The sequence below is a fragment of the Blennius ocellaris genome (assembly GCF_963422515.1).
Source record: "Blennius ocellaris genome assembly, chromosome: 14".
Classification (NCBI taxonomy): Eukaryota; Metazoa; Chordata; class Actinopteri; order Blenniiformes; family Blenniidae; genus Blennius; species Blennius ocellaris.
Window position 1 is genome coordinate 17,837,264 of NC_137663.1, and position 22,089 is coordinate 17,859,352.

The 22,089-nt window shown below is 46.8% G+C and overlaps 2 protein-coding genes across 2 annotated transcripts; one reads left to right on the forward strand and one right to left on the reverse strand.

Annotated features, from left to right (window-relative positions):
• Window positions 1–899: 899 nt before the first annotated feature.
• On the forward strand, window positions 900–19,355 carry LOC308139746 (zinc finger Y-chromosomal protein 1). Its single transcript, XM_080509261.1, has 7 exons — window positions 900–1,021; window positions 4,328–4,424; window positions 4,635–4,949; window positions 5,419–5,568; window positions 6,626–6,754; window positions 7,127–7,270; window positions 16,534–19,355. The coding sequence occupies exons 2-7, from the start codon at window positions 4,358–4,360 to the stop codon at window positions 17,841–17,843; spliced, it is 2,115 nt and encodes a 704-aa protein (XP_080365387.1). The 5' UTR covers window positions 900–1,021; window positions 4,328–4,357; the 3' UTR covers window positions 17,844–19,355.
• A 340-nt stretch (window positions 19,356–19,695) lies between these two features.
• On the reverse strand, window positions 19,696–21,647 carry LOC308139542 (lipocalin; the record flags this gene model as incomplete). The annotated part of the gene is made up of 5 exons (XM_080509002.1): window positions 19,696–19,817; window positions 20,232–20,345; window positions 20,435–20,514; window positions 20,614–20,753; window positions 21,555–21,647. The coding sequence occupies 5 exons, from the start codon at window positions 21,645–21,647 to the stop codon at window positions 19,696–19,698; spliced, it is 549 nt and encodes a 182-aa protein (XP_080365128.1).
• Window positions 21,648–22,089: the final 442 nt, after the last annotated feature.

Sequence of the window (22,089 nt, forward strand, 5' to 3'; positions counted from 1 at the left end):
TTGGCGGTGAACAGTGGGGGTCCAAAGACATGCACTTGAACTCAATTAATGACTCTAATCAGGTGTGTCCTGTGAGGGTCTGATCATGGCCTATCCTGGGCGTACCTTGCCTTCACCCACATTAGCTGGAATTGGCTCCAAATTTGAATAAAGTGGTTTAGAAGGATGGGTGGCGAATGTTCTCCGATTTCATAAATACCAAGATAGAAAATGAAATGAAATGAGAAAGAAATGATTCCCCAATTAAAATCACTAACAGTTAAATAAAAGATCAAAAGTAATATAAAGTTAACTTACTCACTAATCACACTTGAAAATTAAATTGAATAAACTCCTTATTAATACTCCATTAATTAACTCCTGCCTCAAAGTCTCAATTTGCCATGAACACCTTTTGTTTATATTCGGTCAGAAATGGCGATTTATTGTTGTTTTTTTTCACACAGAAAGCCCTTAAAAGTCAGTTTGGTAAAGATGTGGGGAAACCCGAGTTGATGCAGTGCAGAAACAGTTTGTTCTATTCAAGGATCAAACTGCAGCAGTGCTGGGCTCTATTGAAAACTAATCATGCTCTGGAGCTTCCACACACTGTAATCGCTTTATTTGTCCGTCTCGCCGCAGCCGTTTGAGGAACTGAGGGCTGATTATTACTACCAGCCTGACTTCAATAAACCCCCCGGTGCCGCGGTGCTCGGATCATGGCCTGTTTGGTGCCTGTCGGGGTGATTTCCACGACCCTTCCGCATTTTCCTGCTGCTCTCGGGCTGTGACGTGTCGTGCTGACGGCGGCCTCGGAGCTGGAGGAGCGGGGGGCTGTAGCACGACGAGATCTGGCTCCGAGACGTCCTGCTTCGCGTTCAGCGGTGCTCCAGAAACAACCCCTAACCCCTCCTTCTCTGCTCCGCTCCGGCCCGCCCAAATAACACAAAATTCCCGACTGAATCCAGCCCGAGTCTGGGGGAACCGGGCGGCCTGGGGACGCCGAGGCGCGGACGGAGGCCATCCCTGCAGCGCAAATCTGGTACGCGGGGCTTTTCATTGCTTCCGTTTTTCAGAGCTGTGTTTGCATTCGTGTGTATCCTCGGCTCTTGGTTTTTGCATGCATGTAGTGATAAAATGTATTTCTTTATTCTCGCTGCGAGGCCGCGGAGGGTTGGGCCTTTTCTTCTCAGGCCCGGGCCTCAATAGAGGCCGTAATTGGCAGCTCTGGCCCTGGCGATTAGTTGGCCATTAAAAATATATTTCGTTGCCCGCTGTTGCCCAGCGTATTTTTGTCCCCTCCATTTTAAAAGTGGTAACGTCCTCGGGCTTTCTAATAATGCGCATTGAAGGACATGAAGACGTAGAGGACTTAAAATAAATGCTAAAATTAGCCACTGATGAGACGGGAAGCTAACAAAATGGCGGACGCTGGAGCGATGTGTGTGTATGTATATGTGTGCGTGTGTGTGTGCGCTTCACCCTCCTCCCGCTAGCAGGCTACACCACTGCACACCTAACGCAGCCCCGCGTCTTTGTTTTGTGTTTTTTGTCCACATGCATGCAGACAGGCACACACAGCCGGTGTGTTCGTGCACCGACGGCTGTTTTTTTTTTTTTTGCATGATACATCGGAAGCTAAAACACAGCGGACACTCGGATGAGTTCCGCTCATCACCCCCTTCGGGTTTTGTGCCGTTTTGACTTCGCACGGACGAGCAGCTCTGTTGGTCCGGTTTTACCCGAGCAGGGTCTAATGTGTTCGTGGTATCTTTCAACACACTGATGGGACCCCTCTCCACACAATGTTGTCATCTTTTTTTTTTCTTCTTCCCACCTGGAGGTGGTGGGGGATGGTGCATTCTGTAGACTGTACCCCGGCTGCATCGCCTGTTTACATCCCTGCATCACTCAGGTTTTGTTCCTTTGAGAGATTTTTATCTCGCCTTCATCTCCATGGCGGAGTTGCTACCAGTCAGTTTTTTTATTTTTATTTACTTACTTAAATAATGTCCTCTAAAAGTGGTGAGATGGACATCATAAGTATGCAACCCGTCAATTAATTTCTGTTTATGCCGCAGAAACACTGAAGTCGGCTTTCTTCATCATAGATTGACTAGTTCAGATTCTCCGAAAAGAAATCTGGTGTAGTAAAATACAGTTTTTCATCAATACTCACCAGGACGAGGCTCGGAAACTTTCTGTATGGAGTGATGCGTTTGTAAGTTTCTGTGAATAAAATCTTGTGCTATAAAACGACATATTGTATGCAGCAATATTTTTGAAGTTGTTGGACTAATCTTAAAATCTGGTCAGCTATTAATTTAAAATCTGGCTTTAGTTGCATAGCTTTGGACACAAAATAGTTTTTTTTTTAAACCGTTAACTGGAGTGAGACACATTTTGTCTTTGATAAAACTTAAATGAAGCTTTACTTTGACTGAAATATGCACTTGTGTGGATGCTCAGTCCTTAAATGATTTCACTTATAAATGGATAGCTTTTCTCTGTCCTTTTAATTAAATGATACCAGTCAGATGAATTGGAGTATCCTGATTACAAGTTTTACATCAACTTCCATCATATGAAGGCATGTATATACAGCGTAGAGAAGCCTGGACGTATCATTATAAATGTAATGAGTAGCCTCAGTTACACTTACCGTCTGGTTTTCAACAGTCAAAATATAGTGACAGAAACCATTAAACACTTCCTCCACTTTCACTCATTAAAAGAGAAATCTTCAGAAGCTAAACACATTAATTGCTGCCATTGTTTTAGCGCTCAGCGACATTGTTTGGCGATTGTATGCATGTAAAGTCTGCCGCAGCTTGGGATGAGGTTTATGCAAGTGGAGAGAGGAAACTTCGATTGTGAGGGCCACACAAATTTGATCCTCACTTCCAGAAGATTAAATTGTTACTGAGCAGCATGGGCATGTTTTGGGAATCGTAACCACTAATTTGAGGAAAATTGCAAGTAACTTTGCTTAATAGCTGTATTTACATTGGTGGTTGAAATTAATTTTCTCTTCTCATAAGCTATGCAACCACTAATCAGATTGTTTTGAGTTTTTTTAATTGGCTCACGAACTGCAAAAGTATTAACGGAGGCTGCTATGCTACTCTATCTGGTGTATGTTCAACATTATTCCGATTTTTACAAGTACTCCACCCAGCAAACTGGTGTTTGGATTTGAGGAATTTGCCACATTGCAGCATCCCAGCACACCTGGGAATAAGATGGGTTACATGTAGATAAACATAATAATAATAAAATATACAGAAAAAGTGGATACTTGAAAATCCATTCATCCTATAAAACTGGAATACTCAAGTCAATATAAACAATAATTTATAATCGTATAGTGATATGACTGGTCAATGAGATGTTAAGTATAAAGCCTGTTTTAAAATGTGCACAATAACTTTGAATATAGGAAATGTGGCTTTTATTTATGCATTACTTTCTTTTAAACCAAAATGTGACATTCCGCCCACTAAAACTACCCAGATTAGCTCCAAGAAGTCCAAATTGATATAGTGAAGCAGTGAGCCTTTAGATATCATTCAAGTGAAAAGCATTCACTCTATCAGATCGACAGAAATCTTCATTTTCAGAGTTTCAAAAAAGCCAATACTGGCAGATAAATGATGTGGCAATCATGTCCTATCTCTCCTGCAGACCAGCACCATGTCCATGGTATCACATCTACACAAACGTATACCTTCATATAACAATTGACGAGGTGATGCTTGATCTACTTCCTATCGTGTGAATCTCTTAATGTTCATTTAACAACTAGCACCAGATAGCTTAAAACTTAAACTGCTTGTCACCATTCGATAAGCCCCAGCTGTGACTGGGTCATGTTCATGTTGTTTTTTTGGGTTTTTTTCCTGATTGGTTTTAGAGACTCTTATCTGTGTAGTGCACTGGGCATTCGCAGCATTGGGGCTCCGTCTGATTGGCCAAATATGTCAACATGTGTAACATGATTGCACGCAGTGCATGGAAAAATAATTAATTGAAATTCTGTCAGTGTTTTGCAATATGTGTATCAATAAGTTGGCATCATATTGTGCAGTCCTTGTTAGGAGTCATATTTGCATCTTTTTCACGTTTCTCTGTAAAAACTTTTTTTTTTTAATTGATTCGAAGCACTTTAGCGCTGAACACCCTGAGCTGTAGTGCATATATGTCCAGTCATTGTGACAAACTGATACTTGGTGCATCCCAACGCCGTAAGATTAAAATATCAAAGTGTTGCTTATTTCTTGTGTTTAGCTTTGTTCATACTTGTTTTGGTTGGCAGAGATCTAATCTTGTTGTTGTTGTTTGTTTTCAGCTCTCCAGTAACAAATGCAGTGCAAGGACAATGGATGAAGATGTCACCCGACTTGCAATACATTCTGAAGAGCCCAAAATAATATTACACGGATCGGGTAATGTCACGTTACTGTTTGTTTGATTTCACAAAGTGTGGGTATGTGTGAGTTCTCAAACAGGATTGGGGATTTATTTGGTTCGGTAACTTCAGATGTTTAAGTGTTTAGATTGAGAAGTTCTGGGATTTGAGTTGGAAGTAAATTTTACCTTGGCATAATATCAGGTTGCTCCTTACCTGGTTAACTCGGTAATCCTGCTTCTTCCAGATGAAGGTGGTGCCGGTGGGCAGGAGTTTGTTGTGGAGCTTCAAGAGACTGTGTTGGTGTCAGAAGGCGAGGGGGAAGGCATGGCGGTTCACAGGTTTGCCCCGGACGAGCTAGTCATCCAGGATGCCGTCGAGGATGTGGTTTCGGAGTATGTGCACTGCGATGAAGACGAAGACGTTGCTGTAGAAACCTGCGTGATGGCCCTGGAAGGCGAGGAGGAAGGCGTTGCCATGGGAGACATCCCTGAAGATGGGCTGGACCCGGAGCAACAGGACGACGACCAAGATGGCTGCGGCGATTATTTGATGATATCCTGTAAGTTTACAGCTCAGTCTGACGTTTACACACATTGTAGTTGTAGTAATAACTGATTTAGTGAGCGCTGTGGAAATGAACAATTGTTCTCTGATGTCCTGTAACTCAATTTTACATTAAAAGTTGCATCAAAATGACCAGAGTTTAGGCATTAAACTCTTTGGAGATTTGGACAAATTGCTTTCTTTTCTATTATCGTTGGCCTGGTCAGTGAAAGATCATGCTATTTCTGTTATATTCAGTCAACAATTACTTTAAAGGACAAAACTCCCAACTCTACTAATCATATTAGATACACGTGCTTGTTCCTTCTTTTAATTTATGGAAGATTACTTTGTGACACTTTGTCTAAACTCTAATGTCTTGAAATTCTTTTATACTCTGAAAATGGAGCAAATATTTTGAGAGAAAATGTTACGACTGTTTGAGATGGTGAAACTTGAACATGTTTCGTTGTGGCTTTCACTAGTGGACGAAGCTGGTAAAATGGTGTCTGAAGATGGAACGGAGGTAACAGTAGAGGGAGCCGTGGAGGATCAGGAAGTGGAGAAGGACGAGGACGGACAGGAGGTCATTAAGGTGTACATCTTCAAGGCCGACTCGGGGGAGGATGACATGGGTGAGCCACAGTTGACCGTCGCACACCAAATACAAGACTCTAATAAACTACCTTAAAAAAAACAAAGCACGAAGCCGTCTGCAGTCCAGCGTGCTGGTTGGCGTTTGTGTCGCAAACACAGTATAAACATCATACTTGTACAGTGTCTCAGTTTGCTAGTTACTTTTTTTTAAAGACCTGTTTCAAAATTATGTTTTCACACAAATCAGGTTTTATAACCTTTGGAAACGGAAGTGTCAAGCTATTTGCTTATTCTTGATTGCAACAGGCTCCATGACTGATTTTGAGTAAAACCATCAGATGCAACAACCTGCAGATCAGAGCTGAAACTGCCGATGCCTTATACAGACCATTACTATGTAAAGCAGCAGATCAGTAACATCTGCCCTGTCGCACACGTTTTGTGTTTCACCTGTGATGTCACATGCTCCAACACGGATAATTCTAATCGCACCCCGCAATCAATTCACAAGTTACTTGGTGTCGCTTGAATTGTTGTAACTTGTGTGTGAAGTACAAGATCTCTGAAAGATCCTAAAATAATTTGTTTTCAGGGTTTTAGTTTCCCTTTTGTTAGTGCGCGTTGATCGATGTTGGAGTCTTGTGAAGTACAGTGAGAACACTTCATTGTGCATGCACGTGGCTCTCTGTAGTTTTTAAGGGAATTTTAACTCGAACCATCTGACATCCAAAAAGCAAAGCAATAGCAGCCATCGTGATAGCTTGAGAAAGAACAGAACGTCAAATCAGAACAATTTAATTAGTTAGTATCCCTTTTATTCTGGTCCAAGTTCCATTTAGTTAAATAGATGATCAGGAGTATTTTGTTTTGCGTCTCCAGGACCTGTTGAAAAAATGTGATGCCAGAATAACCATAAGCAACTGAAGGTTTTGCCAATTTGATGATGAAACACTCATTAAATTGCTTTCATATCTGAACGTTAGCTTTGTGAGCCCTGATCAATCCCTGGACGATTAAAAATAGAGCTGTTTTCAGGTTGTTAAAGCCTTTTCTGGCTCATTTGTTAAAGTATTGTTTTGGATTTCCTTTCTTCAGGAGAGTCGGTCGACATCAGCGACGGAGACACGGAGAGCGTGGCGCTGACGGAGTCCTCGGGCCAGACACTCCGAGAGAAGATGGTTTACATGTCGGTGGGAGATTCTCATCACAACCAAGGAAACCACGGTAGGCAACGCAGCCCACCGGGCGGGGATCGCTGTCATGAAACTGACTGTCGGTACTGTTTTGGTTTTGTACATGTTGGGCTCATCTGCAGGTGGGCCCAAGGTGACTGATGAGGTATATATGGAGGTGGTGGTAGGAGGTGAAGAGCCTGTAACACACGACCGCTCGTATGACGGCGTGTCTCTAAGCAAGGACTTCATGCCTGTGGCCTGGGCAGCTGCTTATGGTCAGCACCCTTGTCTATTAAATTGCTTTTAAAAACCAAACTGGAAGCGTGTGCAACAACCACATCTCTGCGTGTCTTTGCTTCAGCTGTACCCCAGTTGGGTGTCGTCGATTTTTCGCGTTAAATGCACTGTGTCACCCTCACAGGTGGAGACGACGGCGAGAGCTGCGAGAACCGAAATGGCGCCGCCAGCGCACTGCTGCACATCGACGAATCCGATGGCGTCGATGAAATCAACAGACAGCGGACCAAAACCAAGAGACGGTCGGAGCCTCGGCAGGTTCAGACAGGTGAGGCGGCAGCCCGCGGCTTGTACGACAACCTGAGACGAACATACCCGGGACCGCTATCTTATCTGGTTTCACTTTCTCAGACATCCTCAAATATGCAGTATTGTGAAGCTCATTATTGACGCCATACCTGAACCCAGGCTTTAATGTGTGGGCAAAAATTGCATTCTATATGAATATAATAGGTTTCAAATATTAATTGTGGTTCAAAACACTCAATAGGTTTGCTAATAAAATGTGAATATACACACAGTGACAAACAAAACCACATCGACAGACATGTGACATGCTGGTTAAAGAGCGAGATCTGGCCCACAGCAGTGTGTACTGTGTGGTACTTTCACACACTACTAAAGCTCCTGTTTGTAATTTGTGTCTTAGTTATCCCACCATGGTAAACGGGGGGGGGAAAAAATCCACTTGGCTTTGGAAAAGAAGATTAAACAAAACTACATTGACCCAACACAAGTACTTAGCTCTGCTGCTCTTGTCACTAATGCATTTTCCCTGAAAATGTGGCATCATTTAAAAGGGAAATGAAGAGACGTTCCAAAAGTCTACCTTTAGATGATGTTGGCTGCATCGTTTCTCAAGAGGAACCTCAAGAACATGATGGACTGATTAACCAATATGCTTTGCTTTATACTCACCAAACAAGTTAAATAGGTTTATATGCATTACTATATGACTGAGGGATGCTTAATTGCACTGATTTTCCACTTATTAGTTGCTGTCATTGATTTTAATGTCCATATTGAAATGACTTGGGACGACACTTTTTAAACTAGTAGCTTAGAATTTAGGTGAGAGTCAGACGCGGCACGTTCTCCTGTGACCTGTGATTTGTGTCGACGGCTGTAATGTTTGTCCTGTTCCACTGCCTTATCAGCAGTTTGTAGTGTTTGTTTGGTTGAAATGTCAAATCAGCTGTTAGATAAGTAAACCTACATGTCATGCTAGTTGGTCCACTTCATAACAAAGCTTCTTTCTGAAGTAAAAAAGTATAGCTTGATTGAGAAAATGGTAAAAAAAAAATATATATATATATGTCCAACTCCTGCTTCAATAACTCTACACTTTGATAAATATGATTTTGGTGAAAGTTCCAGAATGTTGCAACCTTTAAAGTTCAATGATTCCCCGATTCAAGATGTTATTAACCTGGTACAGAAAGCTTGTGGTTTCATGCCTACCGTATAGTTTCCAACAGACTATTGGGAACATGCATAGCTTTAGGCAGGGAGCCATCAATTTTCAATCAAGAGACGGCTGAAAAAATAGTGCACGGCTTGCGCAAAGCTGTCTAAAATATGTGTAGAGTAGAACTTCAGATGAGAGGACTTGATAAGGGTGACACACCTTTGGACAGCCTCCCAGCAGTGCTGCACTGTGAGTCCTCTTAAGTTTCACTTTCACTGTACACCAAGGAGTCAAACATAAGGCCCGTGGCCGGCCTCACACACATGTTTATGTATATACATTGTGTTACAAATTCCCTGTGAAGTATAATGTGTGTTGTGTTAAATTAGGGGTTTTCATCAGGCATTATTTTGGACAGCCCAGTCAGGTAGTGGGGTCCTCGCGTTACGTCCCGGTGGACGGAGTTTTTCTGGTGTAATAATAAGACGGTAGTGAACCCCTCGTTACGCCGTGAATGTGTTCGTGAAGAAAAAACCATTCATCGCGTGCATAGATTCATCGTATACATTCATCGTGTATACATTCGTAGTGTATACATTCATCGTGTGTACATTCGTCGTGTATGCATTCAGCATTAATCTGCATTCTACGTTCATCGTTCATCCATCCTCGTTCATTCATTCATTCATCGTTGTACTGCCAGCTGATTGAATTAAAAGAGATAAAGTCCACCCCGGTGTCCTTATCTGCTCTCTGACCGGAGTAGTCGTCGTGGATAAAGTGGTCCCAGCATCATCATCATCATTCCCAGGCGCATAATCGTCAATATTGGTCCTTCGAGCCGGATAACTTCACCCACGACGGCGCCATGGACACACAGAGAACGGCAGCACCCGAGAGTGAAGCTCCAGAGAGAGGGAGGCTACGACAGCTTCCAGCCCACCTGCTAGGCTATGAGGTCAGTCTACCACGGTCCCTTACACCTTATACTGCCCCCCAAAACGATGACAGCGGGAGCGTCAGCGCCCTACAGCTGCAGTCACTCAGCCTGCAAACCGAGTTTGCTGCTACGGATGACCAGCTACGTCCGGCGCTCGGACCACCCCCCTGTCTTTCACCACCGGGAACAGTCGATAAGGTGAACCGATGGGACACAGTGCGGCACCCAGCCGATGTGCATGGTCTGTTGGACGAGCGCGTCGAGCCCTCATCGCCAACCTTCTCAGAGAAGAGCGACGACAGTGAGCACCTGACAGAAAGGAGCTTCGGCACTGGTCAAGATGGCCTCTCTCCAAGACGACAATCAACACCCAATAATTGGGCTGTCCCAGCAATCTCCCAAGTGAATAACAGTGCCCATCATCAGCCACCATTATTCCTCCCACCGGGGCCGTCTACCCAGAGACAAGGTGACCTGCCACCAGCGACACGGCTCCTCACAACAACGGCAACAATGCACTCTCACACCACAGGAGCGAGGCAGGAAAGCTACATGCTAACTCCTTCCCTACCACAAACCGTGACCTCCGCACCATCGTTTGGAGCAGTCGCGAGGCCACCAGCGCATAACATGATCAGTGCAATTAATACACCTGCTAACGTCCAGACGATGACAGGGGGTGGTCCCCTTGGTCAGCAAACGCCAATCGTGTACCAACCTGTCTTCCAGTCAACGCAGCATATTCCATCACCAATGCAGACTATACATGGTGGCATATCGGCGGCGGCGCATCCTAATTATCCGTCTGTAACCCCTACATATGCACCATACCAGAATGCTCATCACCCAGTGGAGCCTGCATATCAACCTCAGACTGCTATAATGCCTTATCCTGCACCTCACCCACCTGCTGCAGTTGGAGCTCCCCAGCTGTTAGGTCAACAACCAACAGTCATGCATCCGCAGTTCACCTACCAATCTCCATACGTCCCAGCTGCTCCCCTGCCGACAGTGTATCCGCCTCCATCAGTCAGCGCTGCACCGCCAGTATATCAGCTGAGCTACTCCCAACCAACTGTGTATCAGCCCCAGCCTGCAGTATCGACTCAGCCGGTCTATCCTCTGGTGCATCCAACGTCCACTCCAGCACCAAATGTTCAGTATGGTCATCAGCCCTCCTATATGGCACCACAAACACTGTATCCTGTCCAAGCCCCCAGGCAGCCAGTCCCAACACCGGAACTGCCAAAGTTGGTTCATGACAGTGAGAGAGAGTTTGCGGACCTGAAGATGGCGCTGGACTACTTACTCAATCCACACACCGAGCTGTCTGAACATTACAAGTACCGAGTACTTCTGGAGCACTTGATTTTGGATGAGGCCAGGCTGATAGCTCAGTCGTGCAGACATTATGCACAGCCCTACACTGCTGCCATGCAGGCCTTACAGAGACAGTACGGGCAGCCACATCAACTGGCTCAAAGTGAGATTGCCGCAATCCTGAACTCTCCTGAGGTCAGAGCCGGAGACTCTAAAGCCTTTCAGAGCTTCGCTCTTAGAGTTGACCTACTGGTGGGGATGCTGCTGTCACTGGAGGGGCCTAATGGCATGGAAGTGATGTCAACCGGTCATGTTGACCGGCTTCTCAGCAAGCTTCCCAAGTACTCGAGAGATGGCTTTGTGGAGCATCTACAAGCCCAAGGTCGTCTCAACACGAGCAGCCTGAATCCATACAACCTTCGTGACCTCTCCGACTGGCTCAGGGTGAAAGCGGAAGCTCAAAGACTATCCACTAAGATGGCACAGCGCTATCGTCCGGATGAAACTCACCCTCTCAAGAGAGATAAACCACCGCCTCCATCTAGGCCCCGGGCCCAGCCGGTCTCGGTCTATCACGGTACCGACAAGCCCAAACCTGACAACCGTCGACCTTCAGAGGTGCCTCGGTTGGAAGCCCACCAGCAGAAGCCGAACAGGATCTGTCTCTTCTGCAAGAGTAGTGAGCACTACTTATCACAGTGTTCAGTCATCATCCAGCGCTCACCAGAGGAGGTCGAGAAGTGGATAGCAGACGGCAGGCGTTGTCGCAACTGCGGCCGCACCAACCATGGACAGGAGGCCTGCACCTTGAAGAAAGCATGCAGTGAATGCCAGGAGATTCACCTGAGGGTTCTCCATCCGATTGCCAAGCCGGGCCCCCACGTCTATCTCATCACACCCAGGGACCGTACCGCAATCACAAACTCCAAGCAAGGTGGACGTGTGCTTCTCAAGGTCGTGCCAGTTATTATTAGCCATGGGAGCAAGTCACTTCAAACCTATGCAATCCTGGACGATGGTGCAGAACGCACGATAATACTACCAGCTGCTGCTCAACGATTGGAGCTCAAAGGTGAAACGGAGTCCCTAGATCTGCGGACCATCCGTCAAGATGTGGCTCACCTCAATGGTGAGTCAGTTGACGTGTATGTGGCTCCCCAGATGCAGCCTTCGGAACGACACCTGATTAAAGGTGCCTTCACAGCGGGTCGGCTCGCCCTGTCAGAGCAAACCTACCCTGTGTCCACACTCCAAAGACGTTACCGCCACCTGAGGGGCCTCCGGCTGCAGACCTTCAGTAAGGTACAACCACTATTGCTGATTGGTGCAGATTGTACCCACCTGATCACAGCTCGAGAGCCAGTCAGGTTCGGGCCCAGAGGTGGACCAGCAGCAATTCGCACAGCTCTTGGTTGGGCACTTCAGGGTCCGGATGGTGCTGCGTCTTGTACAACCTCATGCTACTTCACCGCTCTCAAACCAGCACCAGATGACCTCTACCAACATGTCGAGCGTCTCTGGCAGCTTGATGTGCTTCCATTCCGAAGTGAACGCCTTGCAGTGAGGTCCCGCCTGGACAAAGAGGCCATCAACATCCTGGAAGCACGCACCGAGAGGGTGAAGGTCGGTGATACACTCTGTTACGCCACACCTCTGCTCCGCATCAAGGATGCCCCCCGACTCAAAGTCACTGCTGAAGCAGTTATGCCAATGCTCCGCAACACAGAGAGACGTCTGCTGAAAGACCCAGTTAAGGCTGAAGTGTATAAAGCACAGATCCAGAAGCTCATTGATGCAGAGTGTGTTACCAAGCTTGGACCAGATGAGGTGGATAAGTCCAGCGAGTCATGGTTCATACCCCATCACCTCGTCCATCATAACGGCAAGGATCGACTGGTCTTTGACTGTTCCTTCACCTACCACGGTCTCTCTCTCAACGAGCAACTCCTCCCAGGTCCAACCCTTGGACCATCGCTCATCGGCGTCCTCCTGCGATTCCGACAGTATGCAGTTGCCATCAGTGGGGACATCCGGGCGATGTTTCATCAGGTCCGTCTCCTACCCGAGGACAAGCCGGTACTAAGATTCGTCTGGAGGAATCTACAGAGGGAGGAAAAACCGGATATCTACCAATGGCAGGTACTGCCGTTCGGTACAACCTGTAGCCCATGCTGTGCAACGTTTGCGCTGCAGAGGCATGTCAGAGACAACTTGGAGGGAAATGAAGACATCTTGAAGTCCGTCGAGGAGGCTTTCTACGTAGACAACTGTCTTCAGAGCCTTTCGACACCAGAGTCAGCCAAGCTTCTCATCGACAAGATGCGGCATAGCCTAACCTTGGGAGGATTTGAGATCCGACAATGGGCGAGTAACTTCTCATCGGTTACATCTCATTTGCCCTCCACCGCAGTGTCAGAGACTACAGACCAGTGGCTAGCTGGTAAGTGCACTGACCCTCAGGAGCCGGTTCTGGGCCTACGATGGCACTGCCCAACGGATCACCTTGGCTACAAGCCCAGCCTGGTGGAGAGGGAGACTCCCACTATGCGCCATATCTACAAGGTGCTAGCCCGCCAATACGACCCTCTTGGGATCATCATTCCCTATACAACACGGGCCAAGGTTCTCGTCCAGAAGTTGTGGGCAAAGAAGAGGAGCTGGGACGACCCAAACCTCCCTCCTGACATTCTCGATGCCTGGTCCAGCTGGGAGAGAGAACTCCCCGAGCTGGAAAACATCTCCCTACCACGAACTTATGCACCGTTGCATGTTGCCACCGAAGACACAGACTATATCTTGCACATTTTCTGCGATGCTTCTGAACAGGCATATGGTTCAGTAGCCTACCTCACCATGAAGGGAGACGAAACAGTTCATGTCTCATTTGTTATGGCAAGGTCGAGGGTGGCCCCAAAGCGCCAGCAATCGATGCCAAGGTTAGAGCTCTGTGCAGCAGTGACAGGAGCCCAGCTGTCCTCCCTCATCCACCGTGAGCTCACCATAAACATCATTCAGACCTTCCTCTGGACTGACTCCACCACAGTCCTGACTTGGTTGACCTCAGAGTCCTGCAGGTTTAAGGTCTTTGTGGGGACGAGGGTCTCGGAAATCCAAGAGCTGACGGCCCTACACACCTGGCGGTATGTGGACTCAGCCAACAACCCGGCTGATGATCTCACCCGTGGCAAGACCTTGGCTGAACTGGCATCTCCAAGTCGGTGGATGCAAGGTCCACAATTCCTCTATGGTCCACCTGACGAGTGGCCGAAACTTCCTGCCTTCACAGAGCCAGAAGATACTGCTGAACACAAGCAAAGTGTTTTCTGTGGTCTCACGTCGACGAGTCCAGCATTGCGAACACCAGATGCTACACAGTTCAGCAGCTGGACAGATCTGGTCAATGCCACCCAGCAGCAGCTTCTTGACGGGGCGGCGGCTGACCCTTCTCTACCTCAGCCTGATCTCCATGAGGCTGTAACCCTCCTGCTAAAGGCCAGCCGAGCAGATTGCTTCCCAGAAGAGCTTAAATGTCTCAGGGCTGGTAAAGCAGTACCACCCAGCAGTAAGCTCAGTATGCTGTCACCAGAAATGGATTCGGCCATGGGTCTCATCCGTGTCGGCGGACGCCTTCGCCATCTTGACATCCCCAGCTCGACTGACATCCATCCCATAGTTCTCGATCCTGGGCACGCTGTGACAAGACTCCTCATCCAGGACGTGGACGCACGTCTGCTTCACCCAGGGCCTGATAGAGTCTTCGCGGAGATGAGACGTCAGTACTGGGTCCTGTCTGGAAGACAAGCTGTCAAGCGGCATCAGAGAACCTGTGCTGACTGCAGGAAGTGCAGAGGGAAGCCAGTAGTCCCAAGGATGGCAGACTTACCTCCGGCCCGGCTGCGGCTCCTCAAGCCTCCATTCTTCTCGACAGGGGTGGACTGCTTCGGGCCGTACAGCATCAAGATTGGGCGGCGCACCGAAAAACGATGGGGTGTCATCTTCAAATGTCTCACGACCCGATGCGTCCACTTGGATCTGCTGACAAGTCTCGACGTAGACGCCTTTCTCTTGGCGTTGAGGCGATTCATCGCTCGTAGAGGCACACCCTCCGAGATTCTCTCTGACCGGGGAACCAACTTTCGAGGCGCTGAGAGAGAACTGAGGGAGGCGTTCTCTGCAATGCATCCACAGTTGCGAGAAAGGCTTGCTAAGCAGCAAGTCAAGTTTCGGTTCAATCCACCAGCAGCTCCCCACTTTGGTGGGGTCTGGGAGCGCGAAATACAATCAGTAAAGAAGGCGCTGCAGGTTGTTATCGGCACTCAAGCTCTCCAAGAAGAAGTCCTACTCACAGTCCTGATCGAGGTGGAAGCCATCCTTAATGCCAAACCTTTGGGATATGTGTCATCAGATGTGGCAGATCTGGATCCCGTGACACCAAACATGTTGTTGATGGGGCGGCGGGACGCGTCTCTCCCGCAGGTGTCATTTGCTCCTGACACTCTTACCCGGAGACGGTGGCGCCACTGCCAAATGATTGTGGACCACTTCTGGGCACAATTCCTCAGAAGCTACTTACCATCTCTTCAGGTTCGCCAGAAATGGCGGCAGCAGACTGATGACATCCTCCAGGACACGGTGGTGATGATCGTCGATCCCCAGTTGCCACGTGCACATTGGCCCATCGGAAAGGTGGTGAAGCTGAATGCCAGTGTTGATGGACGTGTCCGGTCAGCCGAGGTCCAGATCGGGGACAGAACTTACCTGCGGCCGGTTGCACGCCTCGTCCAGCTGCCAGCACTTCCAGGAGAGGACGCTAATTCAGAGACTGCTGTTGTACCTCAGGGAATTTAATTTGTTTACATAATAGCTTTGCTATTCTGGGGGCGGCTGTTACAAATTCCCTGTGAAGTATAATGTGTGTTGTGTTAAATTAGGGGTTTTCATCAGGCATTATTTTGGACAGCCCAGTCAGGTAGTGGGGTCCTCGCGTTACGTCCCGGTGGACGGAGTTTTTCTGGTGTAATAATAAGACGGTAGTGAACCCCTCGTTACGCCGTGAATGTGTTCGTGAAGAAAAAACCATTCATCGCGTGCATAGATTCATCGTATACATTCATCGTGTATACATTCGTAGTGTATACATTCATCGTGTGTACATTCGTCGTGTATGCATTCAGCATTAATCTGCATTCTACGTTCATCGTTCATCCATCCTCGTTCATTCATTCATTCATCGTTGTACTGCCAGCTGATTGAATTAAAAGAGATAAAGTCCACCCCGGTGTCCTTATCTGCTCTCTGACCGGAGTAGTCGTCGTGGATAAAGTGGTCCCAGCATCATCATCATCATTCCCAGGCGCATAATCGTCAATACATTGAATGCATCTTTATATTGGTTCAGTTACATGCTTTTAAATAAGTATATTTATTCCACAATGTATTTGGGTTTTGGTTTGTTCAATATCACCTAGTTAGTGAGGTTTGCTCCACCGCTTTGAAAAAGGGGGTGCTCTGCTATTAGGAACTATACAGTGTTGTATATATAATTTCTTCCACACTGTGATCAGTTATGTGAGGTGATTGCTAATTTAATCACCACGTTGGTCAGAAGACAAATTGGCCCAGGTTATAAAACTAACTTCCTCTTACTTTTTTTCCCCATGAAGTCTTGTTTTCATTAAGACATTAATTTTATGCCACAAAAAAAAGGACACTTAAAAACACATGGAATTAAATCAACATTTTCAAACTGATTCCCCTGAAGTGACACCAAACGTTGTAGTGTTACAGTTCACGTTAGTAACAGATTTACATCCATGTACTAATACCCCCCCCCCCCCCCCCCCCTCCTTCTTTCTCTCTCCAGCCATCATCATCGGCCCGTACGGTCAGCCGCTGACTGTTTACCCCTGCATGCTCTGCGGTAAAAAGTTCAAGTCACGCGGCTTCCTGAAACGCCACACCAAGAATCACCACCAGGACGTCCTGACCAGGAAGAAGTACCAGTGCACCGACTGTGACTTCACCACCAACAAGAAAGCCAGCCTCCACAACCACATGGAGGTGCACGCCCTCAGCAGCAAGGCCCCTTTCGAGTGCGAGATGTGCGGCAAGGAGTTCCACCAGCAGGCGGCGCTGTTCTCCCACAGACTGCAGCACCACCACCGGGAGCCCAAAAGCCAGCCGCCGGCGCCACAGCAGCCCACCAAGATGCATAAATGCAAATTCTGTGACTATGAAACTGCTGAGCAAGGGCTGCTCAACCGTCACTTGCTGGCCGTCCACAGTAAAAGTTTCCCACACATCTGTGTGGAATGTGGAAAAGGCTTCCGGCATCCCTCCGAGTTGAAGAAACACATGCGCACGCACACTGGCGAGAAGCCTTACTCCTGCCTGTACTGCGACTACAAGTCGGCCGATTCGTCGAATCTCAAAACGCACATCAAGACGAAGCATAGTAAAGAGATGCCGTACAAATGTGAGCGCTGCTTCCAGACCTTTGCGGAGGAGGAGGAGCTCATGCAGCACGGATTGACTCACGAGGAGAATAAGACCCACCATTGTGCCCACTGTGATCACAAAAGTTCCAACTCCAGTGACCTGAAACGCCACATCATATCGGTTCACACCAAGGACTACCCACACAAATGTGCCGTCTGTGGGAAGGGCTTCCACCGGCCGTCCGAACTCAAGAAGCACTCCGTGTCGCACCGCACCAAGAAACTCCACCAGTGCCGGCACTGCAACTTTAAGATCGCGGACCCTTTTGTTCTCAGTCGCCACATCTTGTCGGTCCACACGAAGGAGCAGCAGGCCTCACCGGAAAAGGCCGAGCCTAAGAGGACAGAGACGCACACTCCCGTTGCCACGCCCAAAAAGTCTGCAGCGCCGAGCGCGCCGAGCGCCTCGGGCACGCCCGCCAGAGTCAGTGCAGCCAGCCTAGCCAGCAGCGTGACCGTAGTTATCGGCAAAGGGCAGAAAGAGAGGAGGATCTATCAGTGCCAGTATTGCGACTATAGCACTGGGGACGCTTCCGGTTTCAAGCGACACGTGATCTCCATCCACACAAAGGACTACCCGCACCGCTGCGAAATCTGTTCGAAAGGCTTCCGCCGGCCCTCGGAGAAGAACCAGCATATCATGCGCCACCACAAGGACGTGGTGCAGGCAGATTGACTCCGACCGAGCCGAGAAACTGTGCCATGACCGCAAAACAATGTTTGAAGCATCCACCACGCCCCCGACCGCTGCACCCACCCAGTACGACGCGGCTCGCACTGAAACGGGTGCGACGCGTGTTGCACTTAGTCCATTCTGTCGTGTTTTTTTTTTTTTTTTTTCCTTCCTCTTTTTAATCCTCGGCCTAATGTTTGTTCAGACGTGTATACACATGTACATAACATCTCCCGTCAAGAGTCGGCAACCAAGCCCCCACCGTAAGACTGGCACTTTTAACTGCATGTCCCTTGCCGGTGACAGTGTGCATGGCAGATTGTGCAGACGTCTCTTTGTAGATACACATGTTTTGATTTTGCAGGTAGCAATCACTTCTCAATCACAATGGTCCTAATTATTTGTCTTAAAACAGAAGTGTAACTTTTAAAAAAGGAAAAAAAAAAAAAAAATGTTTGCGTCATTTTGTTGAAATGTACTTAACACTGCAGTATGAATTAGCAACGTGTTGCCAGTAGCACTTGGAAAAATTGTGTGTGTGTGAGAAAGAGTGTGAGGGACAAAAAAAAAAAGCTGTTGTGCTTCCTGGTGCGCTGACCCCACCACTCTGTAACATAATACCTTTTTGTTGCGATAACACAAAAATGGCCGACGTTGAGCAGAGACGGAAGCAATCCTGCGCTTCATCAATCGAGTTCTATACTCGTAAACCAACACAAAACTACACCGTGGCTGTGACGTGGTGGTGAATTCAACATTCACCGGCTCACGAATCGTGGTGCGTTCAATGCACCTCCATCGCTTCATTATCCCATACCGTTTCTTTCGAGTCAGTGAGTGTACTGTAAGTTGAGAACAAGTGCCCAAAGCAGTGGAGACGAAGCCCCGGCTCAGTATTTTTAACCCATTAGTGCTACCTGCAGAGTGATGTCCCAGAAATGGCAAGATGTTTGTGATGGAAAGAAATATACACCTGTTTGAACCAGCTGTTCATCCAGAGGTTGTTTTTTTTTTTAATAATCTTATAGATATCTATGTATCTATTGACATATCTTTTAAATCACTGAAAAAAAAAATCATTACATATGTTCCCCAATCTTAGGCTGAGTTAAAGAAAACACGTTTTCATCATTGTCCTGACAAAACCGATCGGAACAGGAACTCTGCGATGAACCAGGCGCTGCTGTTCTGGAACTATGGACTGAACTCTCCGTTCTGCCAACACAGATGTACTTTTGCCAGTAGAAAGGGAAAACGTATATCTCTTTTAGATGCAAGTTGAGAAGACCGGTGCTGGCGGTGTATATTACTATGTTTTGTTTTTTTTTTTAACGTTTTTTGTTTTGTTTGTTTTTTTTTTTTGTTATCACCTGTGATCATATTTGTTTTTATATTTATTTCATTTACAAGTTGTTGTATAGTTATGTGTAACTAGACTTCTATGGGACGTAAATTATTGTTTTGTATACAAATCTGTACAAAGCGTGTAGATGTAAACACTTGATAAAAAGGAAATCCCAACTGTGTTGTTATGGATGTACTTCAACGTATTTGTTAAAAAAGATAAATAAAGCAAAGTATTTTATCTCTTCTTTTATTCGCCAGCAGTGTTGAAGGTGGCGTTCGGTGACGGCCGCTGGAAAATGAAAGCAACGTGTCGTGAAGTCAAGCTCAGAACAGTTCTTAGCAAGTGGAAAAGCAGAGTCGTTTGGGATGAATGAAGACGGGAAGACGCCTTGTCGAGTTGTCGCCATGAGATGTTGAAATCTTAATCAAGCAGCTGGGCACTCCGCTGAAGAAGAAGAAGAAATGAAGGCGAGCGTTACTCAACACGGCTCGTCAAGCGTGAGCCGTTTCATTTGAAGAGAGATGTACCGTTTTTGGGCAGGAAGACAATATTCTTAGGCAGGACGCCGCTCTCCAGGGAGAACTGTCTGAACTTCTCCTGCAGGTCGGCGCTGAGGTCCACTCCACGTCCTGTGAGACGGCAAGCAGTTCTTCATCCACAACAACGAACAAACTTGCAGAGACTTGGTGGAAATGTACTGGTTTATTCCCACTTTCCCAACTTCTATATTTTCCCAAGTGGGCCTTTATATGACTACTGTGGAGGTTCAAGCCCTCTGTTCTGTTTCTTAATAGACAAGTACTGTTCCTGGCCTGCACCAGTCCAGTTATTGAACTGCAGCACTTTTTATATCAGGTAATGAGGACTAGAATTGTCTTTCAGCACTGATGATGGAGAAAACAATCAAAAACTATGAACAGTCAACATGCCGCTCCCACCAAATTCCCCATCATGTGGACTGCCTGCACTCTGTGCAATGCCCATGTTATTTCTTCTTTAAATACCAGAAATGGAGAATCGCATATTGTGTGTGATGACTTTACCATACAGCTTGTTGACGACGGTGAGCTCGCTCCCCTTGGACTTGATAGTCTGAGTCAGAGCGTATTCGTCATATTTCACTTCAACGAAGCGCATGTCATTCGAACTCCCCCAGCCTGATGAAGAGAAAAGGGGAATAATGAGGACTAGCACAAAGTGGCAATGCACATCTCGCGTGTGTGTGTGTGTGTGTGCGTACACTCACGCTGACTTGTGTATGTGAATTTTCCAGGCATGTCAGTCTTTGTAGCCAGGTTGTTCAGTCTCCAACATGAACCGTCAGGGCTGCAGGAGAAACCAGTGAAAAGTCACCATTTATATTGTTTTCATACTCTCTTTAGTTTCAAACGTCCTCGCTCTCGCCGTCGGGCCTCATGTGCTCACTTCAGACTGGCGTAGGAGATGTCCATGTCCCCGTCGGCAGTCGGGGTGAGCATGGTGGTGCCCATCTTCATGCTGTCTCTGCGGCTGACAAACCACTCGGCATTGGTAGCAAATCCAATCAGGTACCACTTCCCTGCCACCTGCACACACACACACACACACACACACACACACACACACACACACACACACACACACACACACACACACACACACGCACACACACACACACACACACACAGATGGAGAGAAAAAACAACAACACACAAACAATTGATGCTGTGAGCTTTGGTAGACAGCAGTTTAGATGCTGTGTAAAAATACGAAAGTCATGTTTTTTGTCCATTGTTCTTTTTTTTTTTTTTTACATCCAACAACATGAAACTTAATCTATTTCAAAAATTCTGAATCGTGCGCAACCCCCAATAATTCTTTACCAATTTCCAAATGTTATCGCATTATTGGTTTCCAATGTTCTGAGTGGTGAAAATTCAGACTGATCACATATAAAAATGTGATTATTATATTCATTCCCTTGTAGTAGAACTGCAGAACGTGGCCCTCAAAAGGTTTTGTGCCTCACCATGAGCAAAGTTGCTGTGCTGAACACGAAAGATCCAAATTGAAGACTCACATCATGTGACATCTTCACAGGCAATTATTGCAAACGTGTTCATTCATCAGAGTTGTCTGGTGTTTCTGTGGATAGTGCACGGCTTCTTTTAAATGCAAGGAACAAAGTGGAGGAACATAGAATCCGGCTATATTTAATACATTATGTGTGTCTTCTTTTTGCAAAATATTATTGATTAAATATATTTCCTGCAACAGCGAAGTTGCAGACTGCAACAACAAATGACAGAAAATCAGCTATTAAAAAAATAAAAAATAAAAAATGTGACCGTAACAAAATGTATGTCACTGAGAGATCTGTGTCTTACCCCTTGTATGTTGAAGTCTGCCTGAGGGATGACTTCAGAAGAAACCACGAGGGAGCAGAGAACAGCTCCCAGCAGAGTCGGCAGTAAAGTCATGGTTGCTGAGGAGATGGATCAGTCACAGAAAAGAAGAAGGGGAAAAAAAACAAAACTATCTGAAGATCTGGAGGGTTTTTTTTTTGGTCTGAAGTTCAGCCTGACGATCCTTTATATAGCATAACACGGGCACAAGTACACCCACCCACATGTACCCTTGCACCCCCCCCCCCCCCCCCCCCCCCCCCCTTCCAGCTGGGATGGGTTCAAACCTGTGGTGCTTCAGGCAAATGGGTCAACCGTTTCAGTCAACCGTGTGAGGATTGATTGGCACAATCAAAAAGCCGGCAGGGAAACCTGCACAGACACAACATGTTGTGCGAAACGTGTGCAGAGATCACACCCTCATTCATCATGTCAGAGACAGAAAAACGACAAGTCAAAGTTATTAAATCCATCGGCCAGTTTCATTTAGTAGCAACCTATTGTTGAGCGTGAGTTT

Coding starts and splice junctions, on each gene's coding strand:
- LOC308139746 (XM_080509261.1), top strand. CDS start 4,358: ATGGATGAAGATGTCACCCGACTTGCAATACATTCTGAAGAGCCCAAA. Junction 4,425..4,634: donor AATAATATTACACGGATCGG/GTAATGTCACGT, acceptor TGCTTCTTCCAG/ATGAAGGTGGTGCCGGTGGG. Junction 6,755..7,126: donor TCACAACCAAGGAAACCACG/GTAGGCAACGCA, acceptor TCACCCTCACAG/GTGGAGACGACGGCGAGAGC.